At 45.0% G+C, this 26,641-nt stretch overlaps 1 protein-coding gene across 1 annotated transcript in view; it reads right to left on the bottom strand.

The window, feature by feature from the left end:
* Positions 1–26,641, bottom strand: part of LOC139274608 (uncharacterized) — a 128,067-nt gene that overhangs the window by 80,218 nt on the left and 21,208 nt on the right. Inside the window, 5 exon segments of the mRNA XM_070891285.1 lie at positions 3,451–3,545; positions 3,660–3,816; positions 5,599–5,714; positions 6,853–7,099; positions 7,909–8,070. Of these exon segments, the coding sequence (XP_070747386.1) occupies positions 3,451–3,545; positions 3,660–3,816; positions 5,599–5,714; positions 6,853–7,099; positions 7,909–8,070 (777 nt within the window).

Below are 26,641 nucleotides of genomic sequence, written 5' to 3'. Positions count from 1 at the left end.
TTTGGCGTCATATTTTCTTGAATTTAAAAGTTGGACAGACAATGTTGTGGTCCTGGGGTAACTATGTTACAGTTCTTAGCAATATGTGTATTCAGGATTAGAAAGATAAAGATTATTTTCTCTCCAAACAGACTACTCCTTTCCAATATAGCCATGTTGAAAGAAAACTAAAGTAATTGCACAAAAAATCCTAAAAAGTATCCTTGTAAGCAAGTGTCAGTCTTGGCTCAGTGGTCGCACTGACACTTCACAATCCAATGATTGGGTCCAAATCCCACTCCAGGACTTGAGCTTCAGAGCATCACTAAGGGAATTTTACATGCAGAGTTGCCATTTTACAGATGTTGGGGGTGAAATTGCTCCTTTTTATAGCCACATCAGTACCTCTGGGAGGTTGGCCACAAAGCCGCTTTTGTCCGGGGGTGGGGGCACTACCACCTCCCGGGAAATTGCCCTGGAGGTTTGGGAGGCGCTGTCCCACCAGCGCCGTGCCCCACGGTTAGCGGCAACCCCACACCTCCCTGCGGCGACCCCTTAATGCCCTGCAGGGGAAATTGCCCCACGGGCCGTGAGGCTGGCGTGGGCAGATGTCTCTCTCTCTCTCTCTCCCCCTCATTCTCTCTGACTCGTCTCTCTTTCCCCTCGCTCCAGACCCATCCTACCTCTCTCCCCTCTCTCTGACCTCTTTCTCTCTCCTCTCTCTCTCTTTCTCCCACCACCCTTTCTCTCTCCAACCCCTCTCTCTTTCCCATCTCTGACCAACCCCTCTCTCCAACCCCTCTCTCTGATCTCCCTTTTGATCCTCTATTCTCGTCACAGATCCAGTGAGTGGCCTTCTCCCACAGAGCTGAGGAAAGTATGGGCCACACTGTAGCCACAACTATGGGATATTACGCATGCGTGGCAGACCGATGACATAGGTAGGACAAAGTAAGAGGTTCTGCTGAGGGAGTATGAGCAGCTAGGAGCTAAATTAAAAAGCAGAACCACAAAGTAATAATCTCTGGATTACTACCTGAGCCTCAAGCAAATTTGCATAGGGTAAATAGGATCAGAGAAATGAACACGTGGCTCAAAGACTGGTGTGGGAGAAATGGGTTTTGGTTCATGGGACACTGACACCAGTACTGGGGTAAGAGGGAGCTGTTCTGTTGGGATGGGCTCCACTTGAACTATGCTGAGACAAGTCCTGGCAAATTGAATAACTAGGGCTGTAGAGAGGGCTTTAAACTAAATAGTTGGGGGGAGGGTTCAGGTGAACGGAAATTTAAAGTCAAAGAGCAAGGAGAAGGCAATAGAGCAGGGTAGCGGTGGGGAAATGATAACCAAAATGTGACAGGGAAGGGACAGAATGTATAAAAATAAGAATATCAAAGTGGCGGCAAAGCTGGGAAAAACAGTAAAAATACAAAATAAAAAGCTCTTTATCTGAATGCACACAGCATTCGTAACAAGATCGATGAGTTGATGGCAAAAATAGATATAAATGGGTATGATCTAGTAGCAATTACAGAGACATGGTTGCAAGGTGATCAAGTCTGGAAACTGAATATTATGGGCTATTTCACAATTTGGATGGAAAAGGAGGTGGGGTAGCTTTGTTACTAAAGGATGAGATCAATGCAGGAGTGAGGAATGATATTGGCTCAGAAGATCAAGATGCAGAATCAGTTTGGTTGGAGATAAGGAATAATAATGGAAAAAAGTCACTGGTGGGAGTAGTCTACAGGCCCCTAAACAGTAGCCACACTGTTGCGTGGAGTATAAATCAAGAAATAATGGAGGCTTGTAAGAAAGGATCAGCAATAATCATGGGCGATTTTAATCTTCATATTGATTGGACAAATCAAATTGGCCAAAGTAGCCTTGAGGAAGAGTTCATAGAGGGTATCCGGATGGTTTCCTTGAACAGTATGTTACAGAATCAACCAGGGAGTGGGCTATCTTAGATCTGGTACTATGTAATGAGACAGGATTAATAGATGATCTCCGAGTAAAGGATCCTCTAGGAAAAAGTGATCATAGTATGGTTGAATTTCAAATTCAGTTGGAGGATGAGAAAGTTGGATCTCAAACTAGTATCCTGATCTAAATGAAGGAGATTAAAAAGGTATGAAGGCAGAGTTGTCTAAAATGGACTTGGAGAAGACGGTTGATAAGCATTGGCAGACATTTAAGGAGATATTTCATAACTCTCAACAAAAATATATTCCTGTGAGAAGGAAAGATTATAAGAGAAGGGAGAACCATCCATAATTAATTAAGGAAGCAAAGGATGGTATCAAATTGAAAACAGTGGCATACAAAGAGGCCAAGATTACATAAGAACATAAGAACATAAGAAATAGGAGCAGGAGTAGGCCGTACGGTCCCTCGCGCCTGCTCTGCTATTTAATACGATCATGGCTGATCCGATCATGGACTCAGGTCCACTTCGCTGCCCGTTCTCATTATTAGTGGGAGGCCAGAAGATTGGGAAACTTTCAAAAACCAGCAAAGGATGACGAAAAAAATAACAGAGAGGGAAGATAGATATGGGAAGGAAAGAAGCAAGAAATATAAAAACAGACAGTAAGAGTTTCTACAGGTATATAAAAAGGAAGAGAGCAGCTAAAGTAAATGTTGGTCCCTTAGAGGATGAGCTTGGGGAATTAATAATGGAAAATAGGAAATGGCAGAGATTTTGAACAAATATTTTGTATCGGTCTTCATGGTAGAAGAAACTAATAACATCCCAATAATGGATAATCAAGGGGCTATAACGGAGGGAGGAACTTTAAACAATCACTATCACTAATGAAAAAGTACTCTGTAAAATAATGGGACTAAAGGTGGACAAGTCCCCTGGACCTGATGGCTTGTATCCTTGGGTCTTAAAAGTAGTGGCTGCAGAGATAGAGGATGCATTGGTTGTAATCTACCAAAATTCTCTGGATTCTGGTGAGGTCCCAGCAGATTGCAAAACCACAAATGTGACATCCTTATTTAAAAAAGGAGGTAGCCAGAAAGCAAGAAACTATCGACCAGTCAGCCTAATATCTGTCATTGGGAAAATGCTGGAGTCCATTATTAAGGAAGCAATAGCAGGACATTTGGAAAAGCATAATACAGTCAAGCAGAGTCAACATGGTTTTATGAAAGGGAAATCGTGTTTGACAAAAAATTTTGGACCCTTTAAGGAAACTGTCTGATGATGCGCATCAAATAACATCATCAGGGCGGGCTTAACAAGCCTCATCAACATAAAAGCAGATCAACAGAGCTCAATAGGAGAAGGTTCGCAGCCCACCAATTACCTCGGCCACACTTAGCCCACCTCGGTAAGTAAAATCTTGGCCTGTCTGTCTTTTCACTTTGATTACTGCTCACATTTCCACACTGATTTTATTGTTTAAATTTTACTGCTGTATTAAACTATACATTACCTTTCTCTACCAAGTGCACACTTACTTCTAGTTGCAAAAGCTGCATCCACGTTATTGGAAATTTCTGGAAAGATCTCGCTTTTTGATCTTGACAACATTTGATTTCTACGTTGATTATAACTAAATAAGAAAGTACATGGTACAGTATGTTATGATCTCCGGGAAAACAAAACAAAAGCATCTGAAAGTCGGTCGAAGATATAAAAAGGTGGAAAAAGTTATGAAACCACATACAACCATAGTTGATCTCCCACGAAGAAAATGATCCTTCCACGCCTAATAAGCATTGCGGCATCTATTTGAGTAACATTGCTTGGAAAACCAAGGTCAGTGATGGGCTTTGGGTACCCTGGTTTCAGAACAGTCCCACGGAAATTCCAGTATTGAGATCCTGCAAGGTGAAGAGCATTTTATTTTAAAAATAATCGCAAAATGATTGGCCAATCTGACACTCAGTTTTACATTAAACAGACCTATATAATATTGTGTATAATTGGAATACAGTTGCAAATGGATTGGCCTCCAGTGATGGCACACAAACATAGACTTCCATTGTGCTAACAATATTTGGAATAACTCATATTATTAACAAAAATGAAGAGGAGCATTCTCTAATAATATGAAAATCATTACTGGAAGAACAATCATGATAATATTGCAAGTACTAAGGTCTGAAGACTTTTTTTTTTGCAACAGTTTACTCCTTTGTCTACGTCATTTTGTATGCTAAAAAATTAATTATCCAAAAATTTGAATTAAGCAACGTAGATAATACAGCAAAGTGGGAATTTAGGGCTAGAAATTGTGTAGCGACCTGTTTGGGGCGATAACTTCCGCTTTAGCGCTCCAAGAGGAAGTGGAGTGCTAAATCAAACCCTATCACTTCCCTTGGAGCGCTAAAGGGAGTGAGAGGGGTGGTAGGGCACAGCGCTGCACAATGTTTAGTGCAGCGCTGCCATCTTTGGAGGCTCCTTCCCTCGTTTAATGGAAGGGGCAATCTGCATCATGTGTCTATGGAGCTACGGGACTTGCGCTAGTTGCATAACAGCCCCTAAGATATTGGAGGGCTGACGAATCGCAAGGTTAATAAATGTTGCCCTACCTGACCACCACTACATTTAAGTAGCACTCCCCAAGTGGCCACCCTAGGTGATAATGCCTCCTGCGGCTGCTGTTCTTGACACCCGCCGATGCTGCAGGGGGCGGAAGCGAATATCGCATCCTGAGCGGTAATGGGGAGCTGCACATCAGATGACGTTACGATCTACGGAGCGCTACAGAGCGAGGTGGTAAGTGTTAGCACCAGCACAAAATCGCCAGGGAAGTTCACGACGTCGGTGAATTCGCCGCACCCAATGGTAATCCCTTATTCCCCCGGAGTTGCTAATCGGAGGCGCAAACCAGGCCAAATTCTCCCCGTTTGTGTTTAAAAATGTGAATTATCCGATAGCTTTTACTAAAAAAATTTGAATCGGAAAGAGTAAACACTATGGCCTAAATCGTCCTGGAAAAATAACGGTGATTTCACGACGCATGCTGTCATTAATACACAAATCAGCCAGCAAGTTCAGAGGATTAAGAGATACGTTGTGAGTTCTCCAAAAATTGTTGCTCAATTCATGCTTCGCACAAAAGGCATCTCGCCCATGGCCTCATCATTATTTTTAAGAAGTTGCTGGATTTGCACGTTAATTGCCCATTAAACTCGCCGCAGAAAGTTATGGCTCATAATTAACAGCGTAAATACCCTTTTAACAACGTGATCGTTGTTAATACAATGCCAATCAATCTCTCCAGCTGAAGAAGGAGAACAATATATACTGTTGAGTCTCATTTCTGCATGTAGTAAATTCTTCTTAGTGAAATTTTCAATTTAAAAAATTTCTAAGGTCCCAGATGCCCTGTTGTCCTCGCCGTACCATTATCAGCTCTCAGTTCCAACAAGTTACAGCACAAATTATATTCAAGCTGAACGGTGAAGGAAAAACTTTCAATAATGGTGTATACTCCAGCAGGATTTGTCCAGGCATTATGCTTGATTTGAAATAAATTATAGAGAAATATCCACATCAACTACAGTTAGTGCATGACTTTTATGTATCACAGACAATACAGTATTACTAACATAGCAATAGATTTATTACTACGAATAAAAAAATAGGCAATATCTAACCAATAAAAAAATACAGGTTTCTTCCTCTTGCATAGGCAGCATCAATATTTGATTGGAGACTTGGCCAAGTGGCTTCAACTGGGATTACCTCTGAAGACTGTGTACTCGTATAGTACCTATATAACAATGAACAAAATTGCATCACTGGTTATCCTGGTGCAGAACTTGAGGGGATCATTTTCTACACGTGTTTATGGCTGGAAACCTCATCAACCATCAGTATATACTCAGAAATAACCTCAATATTCTTTAATTTGTCTTTATGGGGGAGGAGTTGCTGTGGTTGCTATATGTAGCAAAGTTGTAAACATCGTGGTCTGGAGTTTCCACTATGTTGGGCTGTTTTATTTCGAGAAAATTGCCTGAAATTGGCCAAGCTAGCGCGAAGGATCAAAGAATTTCAAACGCAAATTACGTCCAGTGCAAATCAAGTTTCTGCGGTATTTTGCGCCAGTTATTTATGATGTTGCTACACATAGAAATCTTTCCCCTATATAAATGACCCTATTGCACATAACAAAAACTGATTAAATTATTAATAGCCTCATTTAAAGAAAGCTCAGTCGTAGTGAAGATATTATACATAAAAAGAAAACTTTAAACTGCGAGCAATCTGAAGTAAAATCAATAAATTGCACTTTTTCTTTTAGCTTGTTACCAGTTGCTTGTAATCTTTTCAGTTTTACACGGCGTAAAATGAATGTCAGGCATGTTATTTGCACTCTATGGCTGATTTTATGATCAAGGGATGAAAGGGGAAGATAGCAGCCCTGAAGTCAGTCCACTGCACTTCATGTCCCATTCCATCTCCGATCCTGCCCACTGCCTGGTCCTTCGCAAGGGCAGCCCAAGCACCACCTGAATCAGCCTGGTAATAATTAAATTAAAATTATGCAAATCGGGGTCCTATGATGTAGATAGATCGCCACTTGCAATTTCGAGGTACAAATGTGTGGAGCATACACTGCGCACACTCTGTCCATTTGTATCGGGCAGTGAGCGGTCTAACTTGTGGCCCTTAAAGGGACAGCTGGCGACCACACACACACTGGACCAGGAAATATCTAACTCTTGGTGGACCCAGGAACAGCAGGAGCTTCTGCTCCCCCTCCCATAGAGTCTGACTATTGGCCATCTCAGCAAGAAAGTGTAGGGGTAACGTTCTCTGCCAACATCTGAATTTTATTTTAATTGAGTTGTGCAAAGCAGAAATAATTGAAAACTAACATAAGATTTAAAAAGTACATTATTTACCCATTCTTAAAAAAAAAAATACTTCTTCTTATTTTAAAGGCAGCATCTGCGAAGAGGTTTGGGTCACAGGTTGATGGTTCCTTTGTTGGAGGCTGGCTTGGTGCTTGTGTTGTGGGCTGGCTTGTTGCTTGTGTTGGAGGCTGGCTTGATGCTTGTGTTGGGGGCTGGCTTGTTGCTTGTGTTGGAGGCTGGCTTGTTGCTTGTGTTGAAGGCTGGCTTGTTGCTTGTGTTGTCACAACTGCGGGTCCTGAATTTAAAGAAATATGATTATAATATCATGGAATTAAAGGATAAATAATTACAATGTAAATACAGTTAATTGGCGCACAGAAGGAAAGGCCTATTGCCTCTTTGAATTCATTAAATCATTATGGGTATTAACTATTGGACTTAAAACTTTGTTGGAGTATTCTACCTTTATTTCATTCACTTGATTTGAACATATTGCAAAGTTGGTGTATTTTAAAATTTATGTTCATATCGTGAAACTCGAATACATAATTCACATTAATCTGTCATACTTTGGCAATCAACGTGCAAAGTACACATGCCTTGCTTGGACCGAAATGCACTGCAAAAAGATAAGCAGAACTTCCATTTAGATTGTACTTTTAACATAAAAAATGTGCTTGTACGAGAGAGAAATTAAACATAAATTAAATAAACATCTGAAATTTCCATGGGAGTTCTCCAGAACTCCTGCATAACTTAGGTGGAAAATTGGCAGAAACCCCAGAAAAATAGCAGAAAGAACTGTTTACGCTGTTACACTAAAGTTTCCACCAATTATCTGCTGAACTTTTGCAAGAGATCGATAGAACACCTGCGGAAATTTTATCCCAAAAGTCACAAAAGGGAGAAGGGAACAAACCATGTGGCAGAATTAGGAGAGGTGACAAAAGCTTCGTGGACAATAGTTTTGAGGCAGTTTTTAAGCTGAAGAGAAAAGTGGAAAGGGGGAGAGTCTTAAGGAGGGAATTCCAGAGGATAAAGCAAGGCAGGTAAAAGGCTTTGGTGGGGCAAAGGGAGGTGGGGATGCACAAGTTTTGGGTGTACCGTATAAAAACTGGATTCCTTGAACATCATCATTTGGAAGAGTATACCCATCTGTTTCCACATATGTATAGAAGGGAAACATCAAAGCATTTTCATCGTCAGAGTGATCGAGACCCAGAGAATGTCCAAACTCATGGGCAGCAACAAGGAACAAGTTGATTCCTAGAAAAACAATGTTAAAGTATTTTGTTCAAACCTGTTTAAACTAAACATTATTAAGCAAAACGTTTCATTATTTATATGCATGATATCTTAGTTCTTTTGTCAATTAATGGGCCTGAAATTCCGGTCGGAGGCTTCCTTCGGATGAACGCCTCCGACCCGAGAATCTTTAACGAAATTACCCAGTGGTCCCGGAGGCACCTGTGATTGCGGTGGGGAGGCCTTCTCTTCCCGCGCTTCAGAGCGCGCTCCTGTCCTCGAGGTTTGCACACAGAAGGTGCAGTCACATGCAACTGCCCAAACAATCAGCGACAGTATTCTCATTAATAGCAATGAGAGCTCCGTATCTACGAATTCGCATTGCTATTAATGAGAAAAAAAAACAAACACACTAAACACAACATAAAAAATAAAAAAACACACCTTACATAATTAAAATTGATTGAAATTAAATTTCATTAAATGTTTTAGAAAAAATATATTTTTTGGAATTTATTTTAGTGTTTTAATAGGATTTAACATAAACGTACCTTATTAAACAGGGTTTTTAACATAAGCATTTGTGTTCAATTTTTATTTTTATGTGCTTTAAAACTCTTACGCTGGTAACAGTAGGCTATGCGTCTGCTTTTACCAGGCGCAAGAGTTTTAAGGACACTCGCTGGACAAGAGTTGGATAAATAGCCCAATCTCACCCGCAGAAATTTCCTGGCTGCGGGGATGAGGAGAGTCTCTCAGGCCAAACTTGACAGATCAGAAAAGCAGTTTCCGGCGCATGCACATTGCGCGCCAAAAACCGGCTTTGGCAGGGCCTTGCCGGGTCCATGTGTATTCCGTATGGACCTAGCGTGGCTGGAATTTTAGCCCCATTATGTTGCTATTGAAACTGATTCTAAATTTACAGACCAACACATTTATAGTGATGATACTGAGACTACTGCCTCCCATCAATAAGTCTCAGGGAAGTTACATCACACATTTGTCGTGGTCCAGGTTCAAATGGTGATTACAGGAATGAAAACAAGCCGATTACCAGTTGAATATACTTTACGCGGGCAATTCAATCTATACACAATATAGTAAATTTTCAGATCCTAAACTTTTGACACAGATGGCATTCTGAATTTTCCAGTTGCTACAGGCAGAGGGAGTTGACAATGCCCCCAGAGTGGTCACATTGATTACCGAAATGAATGTAAATGATGCAGTGGGAAGTTGGGCTACATGTCAGGTCTACAATCTGACAGCATGTATCAATGATGTCTCAATGCCATTTGGCCCACCTCCTACTAGAAAAAAGCAGATCAAGGCATCACAGTATGTCTGACCATCACTTTCAAATATGTACAGCTCAGGAAAGTTTTCATTTTGACCAGCTAACAGCCGTGGTTCAGTGGTAGCACTCTGGCCCTTGATTCAGAAATGTAAGGGTTCAAGCCCCAGTTCTGAAGGAGTGCCTCACTGTTGGAGGTGTAGTCTTTTGGATGAGACATTAAATCAAGGTCCCTTTTGTCATGTATCTCACAATACTGTATATAACTGTATCTTACCAAGCTATACATGGCCTGTAACCACAAGCGTACTTTACCACCAGGGGTGCACTTGCAGGAGACACTGCATACCTGTTCCACACAGGTATATAAAGGCAGGTCTCAGGCAAGTGCAGCACTCGAGAGCTGGGAAATAATGGTGCAGGTCCAGACTTCAGCATGTGCCTCGTGTAAGTCTGTACTGCAGGGTCAGGACTTTACAGTGGCGACGAGGTACGGGATCACAGAATCCACAGAATGGCTACCAACGGCTCAGATGAGAAATACAATGCTGGAGACAATTGGGAGGATTTTATAGAAAGGCTCCAGCAAAGCTTTGTAACCAAAGACTGGTTGAGCGACGATAAGGCAGACAAGAGAAGAGCCCATCTCTTGACCAACTGTGGCTCGAAAACATACGCCTTAATGAAGGACCTGCTGGCACCCGAGAAACCAGCAAGAAAGTCGTTTGAGAAGTTGAGCACACTGGTGAGAGACCACCTGAAGCCAGCGAGCAGTCTACACATGGCCAGACACAGGTTCTACAATTACAGACGCTGTGTGGGCCAGAGCATACCCAACTTTGTGGTGGAACTTCGGAGACTGGCTAGTTTATGTGAGTTCTCCGATGAACTAAGGAGAGAAGTACTGAGAGACTTTTTTATTGAAGGAATAGGCCACGCAGGCATATTCCGAAAGGTTGTAGAGACCAAGAACTTGACCTAGAGGCAGCAGCACTGGTCACACAGACATTCTTGGCAGGAGAAGAAGAAACGAGGCTGATTTACACTGCGGATACAACAACTAACGAAACATCGGAACAAGGGGTTCACAGCATGAAACAAGCTGCTATCCCCACACACAGAAAAAGGCAGGAGAGCAGGCCTTCAACAGCAGGCAGTGGCGCCAGAAGCCATCAAGGGCCACATGAACGGCCGTTCACACCTCATCAACCCACAATGTGAGCAATCAATTACAGACTGAGAGAAGCTCAAGAGAGATCAGCCAGACGCAGCTCACCCTTCGGAAACAATGGAAGCGGTCTGTGCTGGAGATGTGGGGGAAGGCACTCAACAAGGGGGTGTCGATTTCAGCATGCTGTTTGCAGAAACTGCAACTATACAGGGCATCTGGCTCGCATGTGCAGAAAAACAGCAGCTCGGCTGGTATATGAATCGGAAGGGTCGGAAAGCGGACCAGAAGACGGTGGGGACAGTGTCCGGGACACCGAGGTACAGCAGGTCAACACGATCAATGTCCACTGTTCTTACAATAAGACACCTCCAATAATGATGAGGGTCCTATTCCAACGGGATACCCGTCAACATGGAACTGAACATGGGAGCTAGTCAATCTCTCATGAGCGTCCAACAATTTGAACAGCTGTGACCGCACAAAAGCAACAGACCAAAACTCACAAGGATCGACACCAAACTAAGGAACTATACCAAAGAAATCGTCTCAGTCCTTGGCAGCGCCATGCTCTCAGTCACACACAAAGGGATGGTGAATCGACTTTCCCTGTGGATTGTCCCCGGGGATCTCCCAGCCCTGTTGGGGAGAAGCTGGCTAGCAGAACTTAATTGGAAATGGGATGATGTTCACGCCATGTCGTCAGAGGAACGGACCTTCTGCTCAACAGTTCTAAGCTGTTTTGAACATCTCTTTCAGCCAGGTGTGGGCACGTTCAAAGTTAGAATCTACATCACACAGAATGTCAGACCGGTACATCACAAGGCTAGAGCTGTGCCTTGTGTGATGAGGGAAAAGATTGAAAACGAACTGGACCGGCTTCTGTGGGAAGGCATAATTTCTCCTGTGGAATTCAATGACAGGGCAAGCCCCATCGTCCCCGTCATGAAGCCTGATGGATCCGTGCGAATCTGTGGGGATTACAAGTCAACCATAAACAGAGTCTCCCTACAGGACCAATACCTGCTGCCCAGAGTGGAGGACGTATTTGCCACATTGGCTGGAGGAAAACTTTTCTCGAAACTAGATCTCACATCTGCGTATACGACGCAAGAACTGACCGAAGAGTCTAAGCTTTTCACCACCATCAATACACATCAAGGCCTTTTTATGTACAATGTATGCCTATTCGGCATCAGGTCGGCAGCTGCTATATTCCAGCGCAACGTGGAGAGTCTGCTCAAGTCCATCCTGGGGACGGTTGTGTTTCAAGATGACATACTCATCACGGGCAGGGACACTGACTCCCATCTCCGCAATTTGGAGGAAGTACTAAGTCGATTGGATCTGGTAGGCCTAAGATTTAAGAAATTCAAATATCTGTTTCTCGCGCCCGAGGTTGAATTTTTGGGCAGAAGGATTGCCGCTGATGGAATCCGCCCAACAGAATCCAAAACCGAAGCAATTCGTCTGGCACCCAGGCCCCGGAATGTCTCGGAACTGCGCGCCTTTCTCAGGCTACTCAATTACTTTGGTAACTTTATGCAGAACTTAAGCACACTGCTGGAGCCTCTCCACGTGCTGCTCAGAAAGGGGTGTGATTGGTTTTGGGGGGACGCCCAAGAACGCGCCTTCAATAAGGCACGCAACCTTCTATGTACCAACACTGTTTTAGCCTCTTTTAACCCAGGTAAAAAGCTAGTTCTTACATGTGATGCGTCAGCATATGGGGTCGGATGCGTTTTACAGCATGTCAATGATGCGGGTAAATTACAACCCATTGCTTATGCCTCCAGGTCACTTTCGCGGGCGGAGCACGGGTACGGTATGGTTGAGAAGGAGGTGCTCGCGTGCGTGTACAATGTCAAAAAGATGCACCAATACCTTTTCGGGGCCAAGTTCGCATTAGAAACTGACCACAAACCCCTCACGTCCCTGTTATCCGAGTGCAAGGCAATAAACGCCAATGCCTCGGCGCGTGCGGTGGGCACTCATGCTGGTGTCTTACGACTACACAATAAGGCACAGACCAGGCACAGACAACTGTGCTGATATGCTTAGCAGGCTACCCGTGGCGACCACGGAAGGGTCCAACGAACAGGACTGTGAGATAGTCATGGCAATCAATGCCTTTGAATCCACTGGTTCGCCCATGACTCCACGCCAAATCAGAGTCTGGACGACCAGTGACCCCACATTATCCTTAGTCAAAAGATGTGTTTTAACTGGTGACTGGGCAGAGGCTCGTGATGCCTGCCCCGAGGAGGTCAAACCCTTCCATGGGCGCACGCATGAACTCTCACTACAGGCAGATTGCCTGATGAGGGGTAGCCGAGTAGTTATGCCCTTGCGAGGCAGAGAGGCGTTTGTCCGGGAGCTCCACTGCGAGCACCCGGGGATCGTCCTAATGAAGGTCATAGCCAGATCCCACGTCTGGTGGCCTGGCATTGACGCGGACTTGGAGCTCTGTGTTCGGCGTTGCACCATTTGTGCCCAACTCAGTAATGCCCCCAGGGAGGCCCCCCTAAGTCCTTGGCCCTGGCCCACCAAACTGTGGTCGCGGGGTGCATGTATACTATGCGGGCCCATTCATGGGCAAAATGTTCCTCGTAGTCGTCGATGCATTTTCAAAGTGGATCGAGTGCACCATTTTAAACTCGAGCACCACCTCCACCTCTGTGGAGAGCCTTAGAACCATGTTTGTAAAGCACGGAATTCCTGACATATTGGTCAGTGATAATGGTCCGTGCTTCACCAGCGCAGAATTTCAAGATTTTATAGTTGACCACGGCATAAATCACGTTAAGGCGGCACTGTTCAAGCTGGCCTCCAATGGCCAGGCAGAGTGAGCAGTGCAAATCGTTAAACAAGGCATGCTAAAAATCCAAGGTCCCACGCTGCAGAACCGCCTGTCACGACTGCTGCTGCCATACAGATCTCGTTCGCATTTGTTGACTGGGGTTCCCCCCGCGCAACTTTTGATGAAATGGACCTTAAAGACTAGGCTCTCGTTAATCCTCCCAGACATGCATGAAATTGTTGAGGCAAAGCGCCGGAAGCTAACTGAGTACCATGACCGAAATTCGAGGGGGAGGTGGAATGAGATAGGGGACAAAGTGTTTGTGCGAAATTATGGCAGGGGTCCCAAATGGCTTGCAGGGACAGTAACAGGCAAGGAAGGAAACAGGCTACTGGTTGTACAAATGGACAATGGCCAAACCTGACGGAGGCATGTAGACCAAGTAAAAAGTAGATTCACCAACAACATTGCAGAACCAGAGGCAGACTACAATGTGGAACTCACACCACACCTGGTGAACAGACAGAGGGAACAATCTGAGGAAAGGGCAGTCTCAACAGACAGCCCAGGCAAGATACCAGCAATCATACTGAATGAAACAGACAGCCCAGGCGAGATACCAGCAATCACACCGAAAGAAAAACAGGTACCGAGGCAAACAACTGAACCACAACTAAGACGCTCCACGCGAGAGCGTAGACCACCTGAGAGACTGAATCTATAAAGACAATAAGACCTTGGGGGAGGGTGATATCATGTATCTCACACTACAGTATATAACTGTATCTTACCATGCTATACATGACTGTAACTAGATATGACCTGTAACCACAAGCATACTTTATCACCAGAGGTGCACTTGCAGGAGACACTGCATACCTGTTCCACACAGGTATATAAAGGCAGGTCTCAGGCAAGTGTGGCACTCGAGAGCTGTGAAATAAAGGTGCAGGTCCAGAGTGACCTTGACTTCAGCATGTGCCTCGTGTAGGTCTGTACTGCAGGGTCAAGACTTTACACCTTTTGCCCTCTCAGACGGTCGAATAAGCTTCATTGGAAGAAGAGCAGAAGTTCCTGACCATCATTCAAGGCTCAACCAACACTACCAGAACAGATGATCTGGTCATTTAACTCAATGCTATTTGCAGGACATTGTTGGCAAATGTCCCTAAATTACAACAGTAACTGCACCTCAAAAAAAGTAATTCATTGCCTGTCAGGATCTTAGAAGGTCCACTATTTTTGTACAAGTTGTTCCTGCTTTCTCTTTCTTTTTGGTAGTGGTGGTGAAGTGGTAGTGTAGCATATAGAAATATCCCTGTAACCCTGCTATAGATTTTGGATCTCAATCTCACAAGTTGCAGCAGAGGATAAGATATGGATCCAAACCATCTGATCTGGTCACAGACTTGAATGTGTACTGGGAAATTGGAAACACATTGGCCAGAATTTTCTGGGGTCCGTGCAGGCACAATAGGAGGTGGGTCAGGTGGGAAATTTAAAATAAATTGGAACGGTTTGGGAACCTTCCGTCATACTGCATCCACGCGCCTTTCCCTCGGGTGTGCACGGCAGCGACCTGAACAGCAGAAGCAGGCGACCCAATTCAAATCATTATCGGCATGTTGTCAGACTCTTAGTGTTTTATTTTTAGCCTAATTTTCAAATTTCCCTGAATGACCACGAATTCACACAGCTCGGGAATCACGTCTGCCAACCTGAGGCAGGAGTTGAGTGGCCATTGCTCCAGTTGATTAGTTGACAGCAAGAAACATACTATAAAAGCTCACACCTGACAGCTGATCACTTTCCTCAGGCAGAAGCTGTTGCTGACTGCATTCCCAGCACAGATTGAGCTTTCTACAGGCTACAAGTGTTTCTAACAAAGTCGCCATCCAGTTTCATCTCATTGGTAGAACCAATCACTCCATTGACAAAATGCTTCTCTCATCTTTACTTGACCTGTCATCTATTCCATCAGCATGGGTGCTGTTTATACTGTTTCACCTTGGTCCTCAGAATTGGATCACAATAAGCCCCAAAACCAGCAGCACCAGGCACACCAGCAGTACCAACAACAACACCACAAACCTTCTCCTCAACCACTTGATGCTGCACAGGGCATCAGCGCAGTGCTGCACTGTGCCAGAGGTGATTTCCCCAACACAGGGTCTACAGGCAGAGGATAAGCTTCTTAAACATGACTGAGCAGCAGTGCCAAAGGAGGCTCATGCTATTATGCCAGGTTGTTGCAGACATTTGCACATTGCTGGAGAAACACCTGCAGCCTAGAGGAGCGGGTGGACACTACTTACCAGTAGCTGTCAAAGTCACCAGCACCCTCACCTTCTGTGCCTCAGGCTCCTTCCAGGCATCTTTGCCACTGATGAAGCCAGTATTACTGAGCGGGCGTTTGGCTTTGCAACTCTGGCTGGCATTCCACAGGTGCAGGAGGTCATCAACTGCACACATGTAACCATCAGGGCATCTCATCATAACCCAGGAGTCTTTGACAACTGCGAGGGTTTCTATTCCCTCAAAGTGTAGTTGGTCTGAAACTATAGAAAGATCATTGTGCATTCACTGGTAGCTGCAATAACTCTTCCAGCCTTCACCACTCCACCCTCCTTCAGCTCTTCACTCCTCCAAACAGATTTTCTGGCTGGCTGCTTGGAGACAAGGGCGATCCACTGAAGACATGGCTCATAACATCCTTGAGGAGGCCAAGTACTGAGGCCCAGGAGAGAATAAATGAAAGCCACATTTCCACCAGATGAATCATGGAGCAGACAATAGACATGCTCGAAATGCACTTCAGATGCCTTGACAGATCTGGAGGAGCATTTCAGTATGCACCAGTCAGGATCTCCAGAATCATCATGGTCTGCAGCCTCTGCACAACACAGCGCAGCAGCAAGCATTAGTGCTGCTTGAAGAGCAAGGCACTGAGTGCACAGCCTCTTCAGAGGAGCAGGAGCATGAGGAGCATCAGCTAGATGATGATGGAGGAACCTGCGGTCCAGATCCCACCAGCACCCGAGCACATTGCTGCCCGTGAGGCCAGGGATGGGCTCATCATGGCCAGATTTAATTAACTTTACGCTGAACACCCAAATGACTGCCACATGCACAGCCAGGTTCCCACTACCACACAGCAACACCATAAAGGATCGCTACAATGACCAAGCCATTCCTTTCACATTGACCACCATTGCTGGTGGTACTGTTATGTCTCATCATTCACTACAACTCACTAAGCCACTTCCAAAGGTGCATCCAAATTTTTCTGGAAAGTGGTGGAAATAAAGATTTTTATGGTTGAGTTCACATTAATGGAAATTTGATATTAACATTGAATAAAACACCCAAATGGCTACCCTTGTGAATCTACTTATGTGTCATCTTTCTCTTACACATGCTTTTATGAAGTGCTACCCCTCTGGCTTCAGCAGAGGTAGAGGCAGCCTGCTCACTTTCCTGCTGCGACTGCTTAGACACTCTTGGCAGACGTCCTCTGGGATTTGAAGCATGTGTTGGCCCCGCCAAAGACTGCTCCTCCTGCGACTGTGCAGGGAAAGACTCGGCCATTGCTGTCGGAGGAAGCACCTGAGGCTCTGACTGAGGGGGTGGCAACAGGGCAGAGGTGTGAGCAGTTTGAGAAGAGTCATCACTGACATGTCTTCTCTCACTGCATTCCTCTTATGAGCCACATGCACTTCCCTGCGAGCAAGGAGCTGGAGAGCACCTTGCTGCACATTAGTGGGGTCATGATGACCCACATCTACGTTGACATCTTTCCTAAACAAGAGGTCTATGAGCCTCTGCCATCTATGCTCCATAGATAGCCATCTATTCTCCATAGAGACCATGTTTTCCTCTGAGTGACGTATTCGCTGCTCCATGCAGGTGGCCAACCTATCCATGGAAGGGCCTTCAGTCTTCATCACCTGCGACATGGTGGTGCGATGGACTCCACTATTCTCATGTTGGCGATGGACTCCTCCATTCTCTGAACATTTGCAGACATCATGATCGCAATACCTGTCTGAGCCCTCTGCACTTCTTTCTGTACCTCCAGGATCACCCTCTTTCTGGATGGCCCCCACAGGCTCAGCTTCTGCATGCAGTTGAACAGAGCTGGAAGCAACCTGCGCTCACTGGCGAGAAGTCTCCACCATCTCCTTTTGCTCACGTGACTTGTGACACACCAGGTGACAACACTACTCTATCTCAAGTGGGACTTACTGAGATGTGCGTCTCTGTGTGTGTGGTGTGTGAGCTTATGTCTGGTGATGCTGCATCCTCAGGGGCTGGAGGGTCCTCTGAGGAGTCTTCCCCTGCCTCCTGGACAGTGGGGGCGAGGCACTTGATGGACCTGTGGGCAAGTAAAGAGATGAGTTAGATATTTCATATGAAGAATTGGTACAGATACAATTATGCACATAATGACCATTCAGTGACTGATGACATCAGTCCACATATGAGTGATTGATGCATACCATGTAGCTGTATGATATGTAATTCTGTCAACAGGTTGCTGAGATGTCCCCTTCTCTCCATCACCCACTTCCAGCTGCTTGGCGACTCGCGGTACTTTCAAAGCAGACTCCTCTGCATTTGTGAGGATGGCAAATGATGGAGGGCCACCTCCAGTTCTCTCCTTCTCCCACTTATTGTGGGTTATCTTGTCCTGCAAGGAGGGAAATAAGGGGTTGAGTGAGAGTGATGGAATGAGTGTAAGGAATGGATGGGTTACATCTTTAGAGGCAGACTATGATAGAGTGGGGTGGCATTGCCAAATAGTCGCCTTGCGTGTTGTTAGTTGGAATGATCGCATTAGGGATGAGGGTGAGTGTGAGGAGTAGCTACTAAGATGCAGATGTGATAATGTAGATAGCGAGCACGATTGGTGGATGTGCAAGTGATGTTGGTGTGAGTAAGGATATGCAGGAGTCGGGTTGGGAAGGCAGAGTGCTGGAAATGTGATGAGAGATACAGCAGGATGAAGTTGAGTGTAGCTTTGTACTCAGATTTCGTGCTCTAGTAAGATCATTGAAACGTTTCCGCCACTGCACCCAGGTCCTCCTGAACAAATCCCTGCTGTTCACCTCCTCTGCTATTTGGAAACAGGTGCTTTTTGTTGCCGGAACCCATTTGAAGGGAAGAGGACCTCACTGCATGCTATGACTCTCTACACAAGCATATGGAGGGAGTCATTGGAAAACCTGGGTGTAGCCCTCTACCTCTGTGCAGTCATGTCTCTGTGATATTTCCAGAGAGCACACAGCACACACAGCCTTTAAGATGGCAGAAGCTTCCAGAAGTCACCTTGTCAGGTGACCTGGTCTCTTTGTTACTGCAGCCAGTGCTATTTATAATACAGGTTTCCACAGTGTGGAGCAACAGACATTACCCTTTTCCCTCCTTAATGAAGAAGTTATTATAACAAACAATCATCATGCATAATTTGCATGGTTATATATAACAAAAGATATGGACTTATTTTGCCATATTTACAAAACAAGCTTAACCACTTGTTTTCTGTTTCGAAGAGGATACCTTCGCTCTCGAACAGAACCTTCCAAACCTGATGTCGAATTTAAACTCATTCGAGGCTGATCCTGAGGAAAGTTTCCTCCACGGGATCTCCTTGATTTCGATTTGAACTCTCTCTAACTTCAGACTGTTTGTCTGCCTGACTCGGACTCAGACTTAAATTCTGACTTTCTCTTAGATTTGTTTCCAGTATATTGGATGTAGGATATGCTACTGGTGTATCAAAACTATCTGATGAGTCAGAAATAATTGAATCATTCCCACCTTCAACTACTTCCACATCTGTTGGTAAAATATGATCAATGTGAACAAACCTAACCTGTCCATGATCAAACATTTTGACCAAATATGTGCGAGGACCACATATCTTCACCATTCTTCCTGGTAACCACTTTAACCATTTATGGTGATGGTCCTTCACTCTCATCTTCTGGTTTAATTTCACACTTCTCTCTTTTTTACTCTACCTCTATCATGATTCTCTTTCTGTCTTAATTGTGTCTCATCTACGGAATGTGCCAAGTTTGGTTTTAACAACGAGAATCTGGTTCGTGGCGGTCATTTGAAAAACAACTCTGCTGGTGTTCTACCAGTATTGTGGGGAGTATTATGATACATAATTAGAAAATTAGCCAATTTGTGGTCCAATGACAACTGTTGTTTCTTTGAATTTGGATCCAACATCTGTTTGATGAGGGCACATTTTACAATTTGTACAGGACACTCTGCTGCACCATTCGAAGCAGGGTGTTACGGTGAAACCTTGGTATGTTTCATACCATTTTTGCTCGTGAACTGTGCAAATTCTGCTGAATGAAATTGTGGTCCATTATCAGAACCAATTTATTCTGGGAGGCCAAATGAAGAAAATAAACTTTGTAAAATGTCTAATATTTTATTTGTTGTTATTTTCCACATTGGAAACACCTGGACCCATTTCGAATGGCTATCAATCACAATTAACAATTATTGTCCTTCTAGCTCAGCAAAATCTATATGTAGCCTTTGCCACACCCTGGGAGGCCATTTCCATGGTGTAATGGTATTGATGGTGATTGCTTGCTTACCGATTGACATGTCGTACACTGACTGAAGATGTACTCGATGTCTTTATCAAGACCTGGCCACTATAAGTAACTGCGTGCAAAACTCTTGGTCAAGCACATTCCCAGGTGCTGGTCATGGAGGTCTCTGAATAATTTGGACTTGAATTTATTTGGAATAACCACTCTTGCACCCCACATGATACAATCTTTATCGACTGATAATTCATTCCTACGAATGAAGAATGGATCTTTGTCTGTTACCCAGTTTGGCCATCCATTTGCAATATAATCATATACCTTTGACATAACTGGGTCACGTTTGGTTGCTCTACCAACCTCCTCAGCTGTGACTGGCAGTTGATTAATGTATGAAAAATAGAACACTTCTTCCCTGTTGGGTGTAACTTGTGATGGGGAAGGCAATCTAGACATAGCATCAGCATTACTGTGACCAGCTGATCGTTTGTATTCAATATCATATTTATATGCTGACAAAATCAAAGCCCATCTCTGCATTCGGGCTGCAGCTAATGTTGGAACTAGGGATTTTGGGTAGAGGATTGCTGTCAGGTGCTTATGGTGCATAACGATGGTAAACATACTGTTATGTATCTGGACTTGTATATACTCTGTACAGCCACCAGAGGGCTCATTCTCCGGAGTCCCAAGAGATCTCATAATCCCTTAGGAGCACAGGTATTTAAGAGTGCTTCACAGGTTGGAGAGGCACTCTGGAGACCTGCAATAAAAGACTAAGGTCACACTTTACTTTGAGCTCACAGTGTTCAGTCTGACTCTTTCTCCATACACTACAACTGGCGACGAGATACAGATAGCGAACCCAAAGATGCAGAAAAGTGGGCATCCTGGAGAAATTCTCGGAGGTAGCTGATTGGGAATCTTTTGTTGAGCGACTCGACCAATACTTCATGGCCAATGAGCTAGATGGGGAAGAGAGCACTGCCAAATGTACAGCAATCCTCCTCGCCATCTGTGGGGCACCAACGTATGGCCTCATGACGAATTTGCTCACTCCAGCGAAACCCACGGAGAAATCGTATGACAATTTGTGCACATTGGTCCGAGAGCATTTGAACCCAAAGGAAAGCGTTCTGATGGTGAGGTACCAGTTCCACACCTACAAAAGATCTGAAGGCCAGGAAGTGGCAAGTTATGTCGCCGAGCTAAGACGCCTTGCAGAACATTGCGAATTTGAAGGACATTTAGAGCACATGCTCAGAGACTCGTACTTGGCATTGGCCACGAAACCATACTTCTCAAACTTTTGACTGTAAAGACCCCAACCTTGAGTAAGACCATAGCGATAGCCCAGGCGTTCATTGCCAGCAGTGACAATATGAAGCAAATCTCTCAGCACACAAGCGCTGCTACAAGTACTGTGAACAAAGTGATGTTGTTTTCGAATCGTAACGGACAGGGCAGGTCACACATACCTGCAGCTCTATGTCCACAGATGTCTCAGAGTCCACCATCAAGGGTGATGAATGCAAGGCCATTAACACCTTGTTGGCGCTGCGGGGGTGATCATCTTTTCCATTCATGCCGATTCAAAGGATACATTTTCAAGCACTGTGGAACAATGGGACACCTCCAACGAGTGTGCAGGCGAGCTTCTAGGTCTGCTAAACCTGCAAACCACCACGTTGAAGAGGAGGACAGATCCACGGAGGATCACGACGAAACAGAACCTCTGATAGAGGAGGCAGAGGTACATGGGGTGCACACATTCACCACGAATTGTCCCCCGATAATGCTGAATGTTGAACTAAATGGACTCCTAGTATCAATGGAGCTGAACACGGGCACGAGCCAGTCCATCATGGGCAAAAAGACTTTCAAAAGGTTGTGCTGCAACAAGGCCTCAAGGCCAGTCTTAACTCCAATTCGCACGAAACTAAGAACTTACACGAAAGAACTGATTCCTGTAACCGGCAGTGCTACTGTAAAGGTCTCCTACGATGGATGAATTCACAAGCTACCACTCCGGGTGGTACCGGGCGATGGTCCCACGCTGCTCGGCAGGAGATGGCTGGGAAAGATACGCTGGAACTGGGGCGACATCCGAGCGCTATCGCCTGCTGACAACACTTTGTGTGCACAGGTCTTAAACAAATCTCCTTCGCTGTTTGAACCAGACATCGGGAAATTCCAAGGAGCAAAAGTGCAGATCCACCTAATTCCGGAGGCGTGACCCATCCATCACAAGGCGAGAGCAGCACTGTACATGATGAGAGAAAGGGTAGAAATTGAGCTCGACCAGCTACATAGAGAGGGCATCAGCTCACTGATTGAGTTTAGCGAGTGGGCCAGTCCTATTGCCCCAGTCCTCAAGGGAGATGGCACCATCAGAATCTTTGGTGATTACAAAGTAACTATCAATTGTTTCTCCCTGCAGGACCAATACCCACTTCCAAAAGCCGATGACTTCTTTGCAATGCTGGCGGGAAGAACGACGTTCACAAAGCTGGATCTGACCTCAGCCTACATGACGCAGGAACTGGAGAAATCATCGAAGGCCCTCACCTGCATCAACACGCACAAAGGTCTTTTTGTTTATAACAGATGTCTGTTTGGAATCCAATCAGCGGCGGCGATATTCCAGAGAAACATGGACAGTTTACTGAAGTCGGTCCTGCACACCATGGTCTTCCAGGACGTCATCTTGGTCACAGGTCGGAACACAGTTGAGCATCTGCAGAACCTGGAGGAGGTTGTTAGTAGGCTTAAACGCGTGGGGCTCAGGTTAAAACACTCGAAGTGCATTTTCCTGGTGCCTGAAGTGGAGTTCTTGGGAAGGAGGATTGCGGCGGATGGCATCAGGCCCAACAATGTGAAGACGGAGGCAATCGAGAATGCACCGAGGCCACAGAACGTGATGGAGCTGCGGGCGTTACTGGGACTCTTGAACTACTTTGGTAACTTCTTACCAGGTCTCAGCATCGTGCTAGAACCACTGCATGTCTTACTATGAAATGGGGGCGAATGGGTTTGGGGCAAAAGCCAAGACAATGCATTTGTAAAAGCGAGAAAATTGTTATGCTCAAACAAATTGCTTGTGTTGTTTGATCCATGTAAGCGTTTGGTACTAGCATGTGATGCGTCATCATATGGCGTCGGGTGTGTATTGCAACAAGCTAATGATTTTAGGAAATTGCAACTGTTCGCTTATGCATCCAGGAGTCTGTCTAAGGCTCAGAGAGCCTACAGCATGATTGAAAAAGAAGCGTTAGCGTGTGTCTATGGGGTAAAGAAAATGCATCAATACCTGTTTGGGCTAAAATTCGAATTGGAAACTGACCATAAGCCACTTATATCCCTGTTTTCCGAGAGCAAAGGGATAAATACCAATGCATCGGCCCGCATCCAGAGATGGGTGCTCATGTTGTCCGCATACAACCAAGCCATCCGCCACAGGCCAGGCACAGAAAACTGCGCCGATGCTCTCAGAAGGCTGCCATTGCCCACCACGGGGGTGGAAATGGCGCAGCCCGCAGATCTAGCCATGGTTATGGAAGCATTTGAGAGTGAGTAATCACCCGTCACTGCCTGGCAGATCAAAACCTGGACAAGCCAGGACCCCTTATTATCTCTAGTCAAAAGCTGTGTGCTTCACGGGAGCTGGTCTAGTGTCCCAGTGGAAATGCAGGAAGAGATAAAGCCGTTCCAGCGGCGCAAATATGAAATGTCTATACAGGCAGACTGTCTTCTGTGGGGCACTCGAGTAGTGGTCCCTAAGAAGGGCAGAGACATCTTCATCAATGACCTCCACAGTACCCAACCAGGCACCATAATGATGAAAGCGATAGCCACATCCCGTGTGTGGTGGCCCGGCATCGATGCAGACTTAGAGTCCTGCGTTCACAGATGTAATACATGCTCGCAGTTAAGCAATGTACCCAGGGAGGCGCCGCTAAGTTTATGGTCTTGGCCCTCCACACCGTGGTCTAGGGTACATGTTGACTATGCAGGTCTGTTCTTGGGTAAAATGTTCCTTGTGGTTGTAGACGCGTACTCCAATTGGATTGAATGTGAGATAATGTCAGCTAGCATGTCCGCTACCACCACTGAAAACCTGCGGGCCATGTTTGTCACACATGGCTTACCCGATGTCCTGGTGAGCGACAATGCGCTATGTTTTACCAGTGCTGAGTTCAAAGAATTTATGACCCGTAACGGGATCAAACATGTCACATCTGTCCCGTTTAAACCAATGTCCAATGGTCCGGCAGAAAGAGAAGTACAAAACATTAAGCAAGGCTTGAAGAGGGTAACTGAAGGCTCACTGCAGACTCACCTATCCCGAGTCCTGTTTAGCTACCGCACAAAACCACACTCGCTCACTGGGATCCCACCTACTGAACTGCTCATGAAAAGAGCAAGTAAGACAAGGCTCTCGTTAGTTCATCCTGATCTACATGAACAGGTAGAGAGCAGGTGGCTTCAACAAAGTGCATACCATGATAGCGCAAATGTGTCACGTGAGATTGAAGTCAATGATCCTGTATTTGTATTGAATTATGGACAATGTACCCAAGTGGCTTCCCAGCACTGTCGTGGCCAAAGAGGGGAGCAGGGTGTTTCGGATCAAACTTTCAAATGGACTCATTCACCGGAAACACTTGGACCAAATCAAACTCAGATTCACAGATTACCCTGAGCAACCCACCTTGGACCCTAGCTTTTTTGGATCCCCCAACACACACACCAGTGGCAACTGACAGCACGGTTGACCAGGAAGCAGAACCAATCATCCACAGCAGCCCTGCAGAGCCCAACACACCAGGTAGCCCAGCAAGGCCAGCTGCACAGCAGCCCAGCGAGGACCCAACAAATAACTGAAGAACACCAGCCTTCACACTGAGACAATCAACCAGGACAAGAAGGGCCCCAGATCGAAACACGTTGTAAATAGTTACATTATTGACTTTAGGGGGGAATGTTGTTATGTATCTGGACTTGTATATACACTGTACAGCCACCAGAGGGCTCATTCCTCGGAGTCCCAAGGGATCTCATAATCCCTTGGGAGCACAGGTATTTAAGAGTGCTTCACAGGTTGGAGAGTTACTCTGGAGACCTGCAATAAAAGACTAAGGTCACACTTTACTTTAAGCTCACAGTGTTCAGTCTGACTCTTTCTCCATACACTACACTTACGACCAAACAAGTATTTGTGGAACTTCTTGACCCCAAAAATTAATACCAAAGCTTCCCTTTCGATTTGCGCATAATTACGCTCACTGGCACTGAGAGTGCGTGAAGCAAAAGCAATTGGTCTCTCCTCCCAACTATGTAGTACATGAGATATTACTGCCCCCAACTCCATATGGAGAGGCATCACATGCTAGCTTGATCTACTTAGATATGTCATAGTGAACTAACATGGTGCTCTCTACCAATTTGCTTTTACACTCCTTGAATGCTGTATCGCATTCTTCTGACCACTTCCAATGGACCTGTTTTTTCAATAGTTAATTCAGTGGATGTAATACTGTAACCAAATTTGGTAGGAACTTCCCATAATAGTTCAAAAGACCCAAAATGATCAAAGTTCAGTGACATTCTTGGGAGTGGGTGCATTTCTGATTGCATCCAGCTTTCCCTTGTTTGGATGTAAACCATCTTTGTCTACTCTGTACCCTAAGTACTCCACTGAGTTTTGAAATAACTCACACTTACGAGCAGCCACTCGTACTCTGTGCTTCTCTAGTCATTTGAGGACTTCATTCAATTTGTTATTATGAATTTGCCTATTTGGTGCTGAAATTAGTATGTCATCTAAATAACATACCATCCCTTCAATACCTTGCAAAATCTGGTTCATCACCCCTTGGAATATGGCAGGGGTGGAAGACACTCCAAATGGTAGCCCATTAAATTGATATAGGCCTAGATGAGTATTTATAGTCAAGCATGACTTGGACAAGCTATAAATAGGCATTTGTAAGATCCAACTTTGTGAAGATCTGACCATCTGTCAGTGTTGTGAACAAATCTTCTACATTTAGCAATGTATTGGGGATATTACCCTCTAGAACCTGGTTTACGGTTACTTTATAATCACCACACAATCTTACCTTACCATTGGACTTAGGTACAACAACAATGGGTGCAGCCCAATTACATCGATCTATCTTCGAAATAATGTTCTCAGTCTCTAGTCTTTTGAGTTCTTCCTCAACTTTCTCCTTGAGTGCATATGGTAATGAATATGGCTTGCAGTAAACCGATCTAGCATTCTTCTATACCCTGGCACTCACCTTGAAGCCTTGGATTGGATTGCCTGTTTCGCAGAACACCTTCGGATAATTCTTGATGACATCTTCCTTTGATGCAAATCTCATTTCAACACGAGAAATCTCACTCCAATCCAGCTTCAATCATCCCAACCAACTTTTTTCTAGTAAGGCAGGCTTGTCTCCTGCCACTACTATTAGAGGCAAGCTCTGAAATTGGTCCTTGTATTTCACCGGTATGGTGATAAGACCTACCACAGGAATGTTCTCTCCCAAGTAGCCTCGCAGCTCTATCTTGGATTTCTCCAGTGGGAAATCACGCAATTTATCGAGGTATAGCGACTCTGGTACCACACTCATGGATGCACCAGTGGTGATTTCCATGGGTATCTTGATTCCTGCAGCATCTATGTTGATTATTATACTTTTCAAATCGCTGTCCGTTAACCTCGTGCTCCTAATGATGTTTAG

Source organism: Pristiophorus japonicus, chromosome 10 (assembly GCF_044704955.1).
Source record: "Pristiophorus japonicus isolate sPriJap1 chromosome 10, sPriJap1.hap1, whole genome shotgun sequence".
Classification (NCBI taxonomy): Eukaryota; Metazoa; Chordata; class Chondrichthyes; family Pristiophoridae; genus Pristiophorus; species Pristiophorus japonicus.
This window is presented reverse-complemented; position numbering and strand designations above follow the sequence as displayed.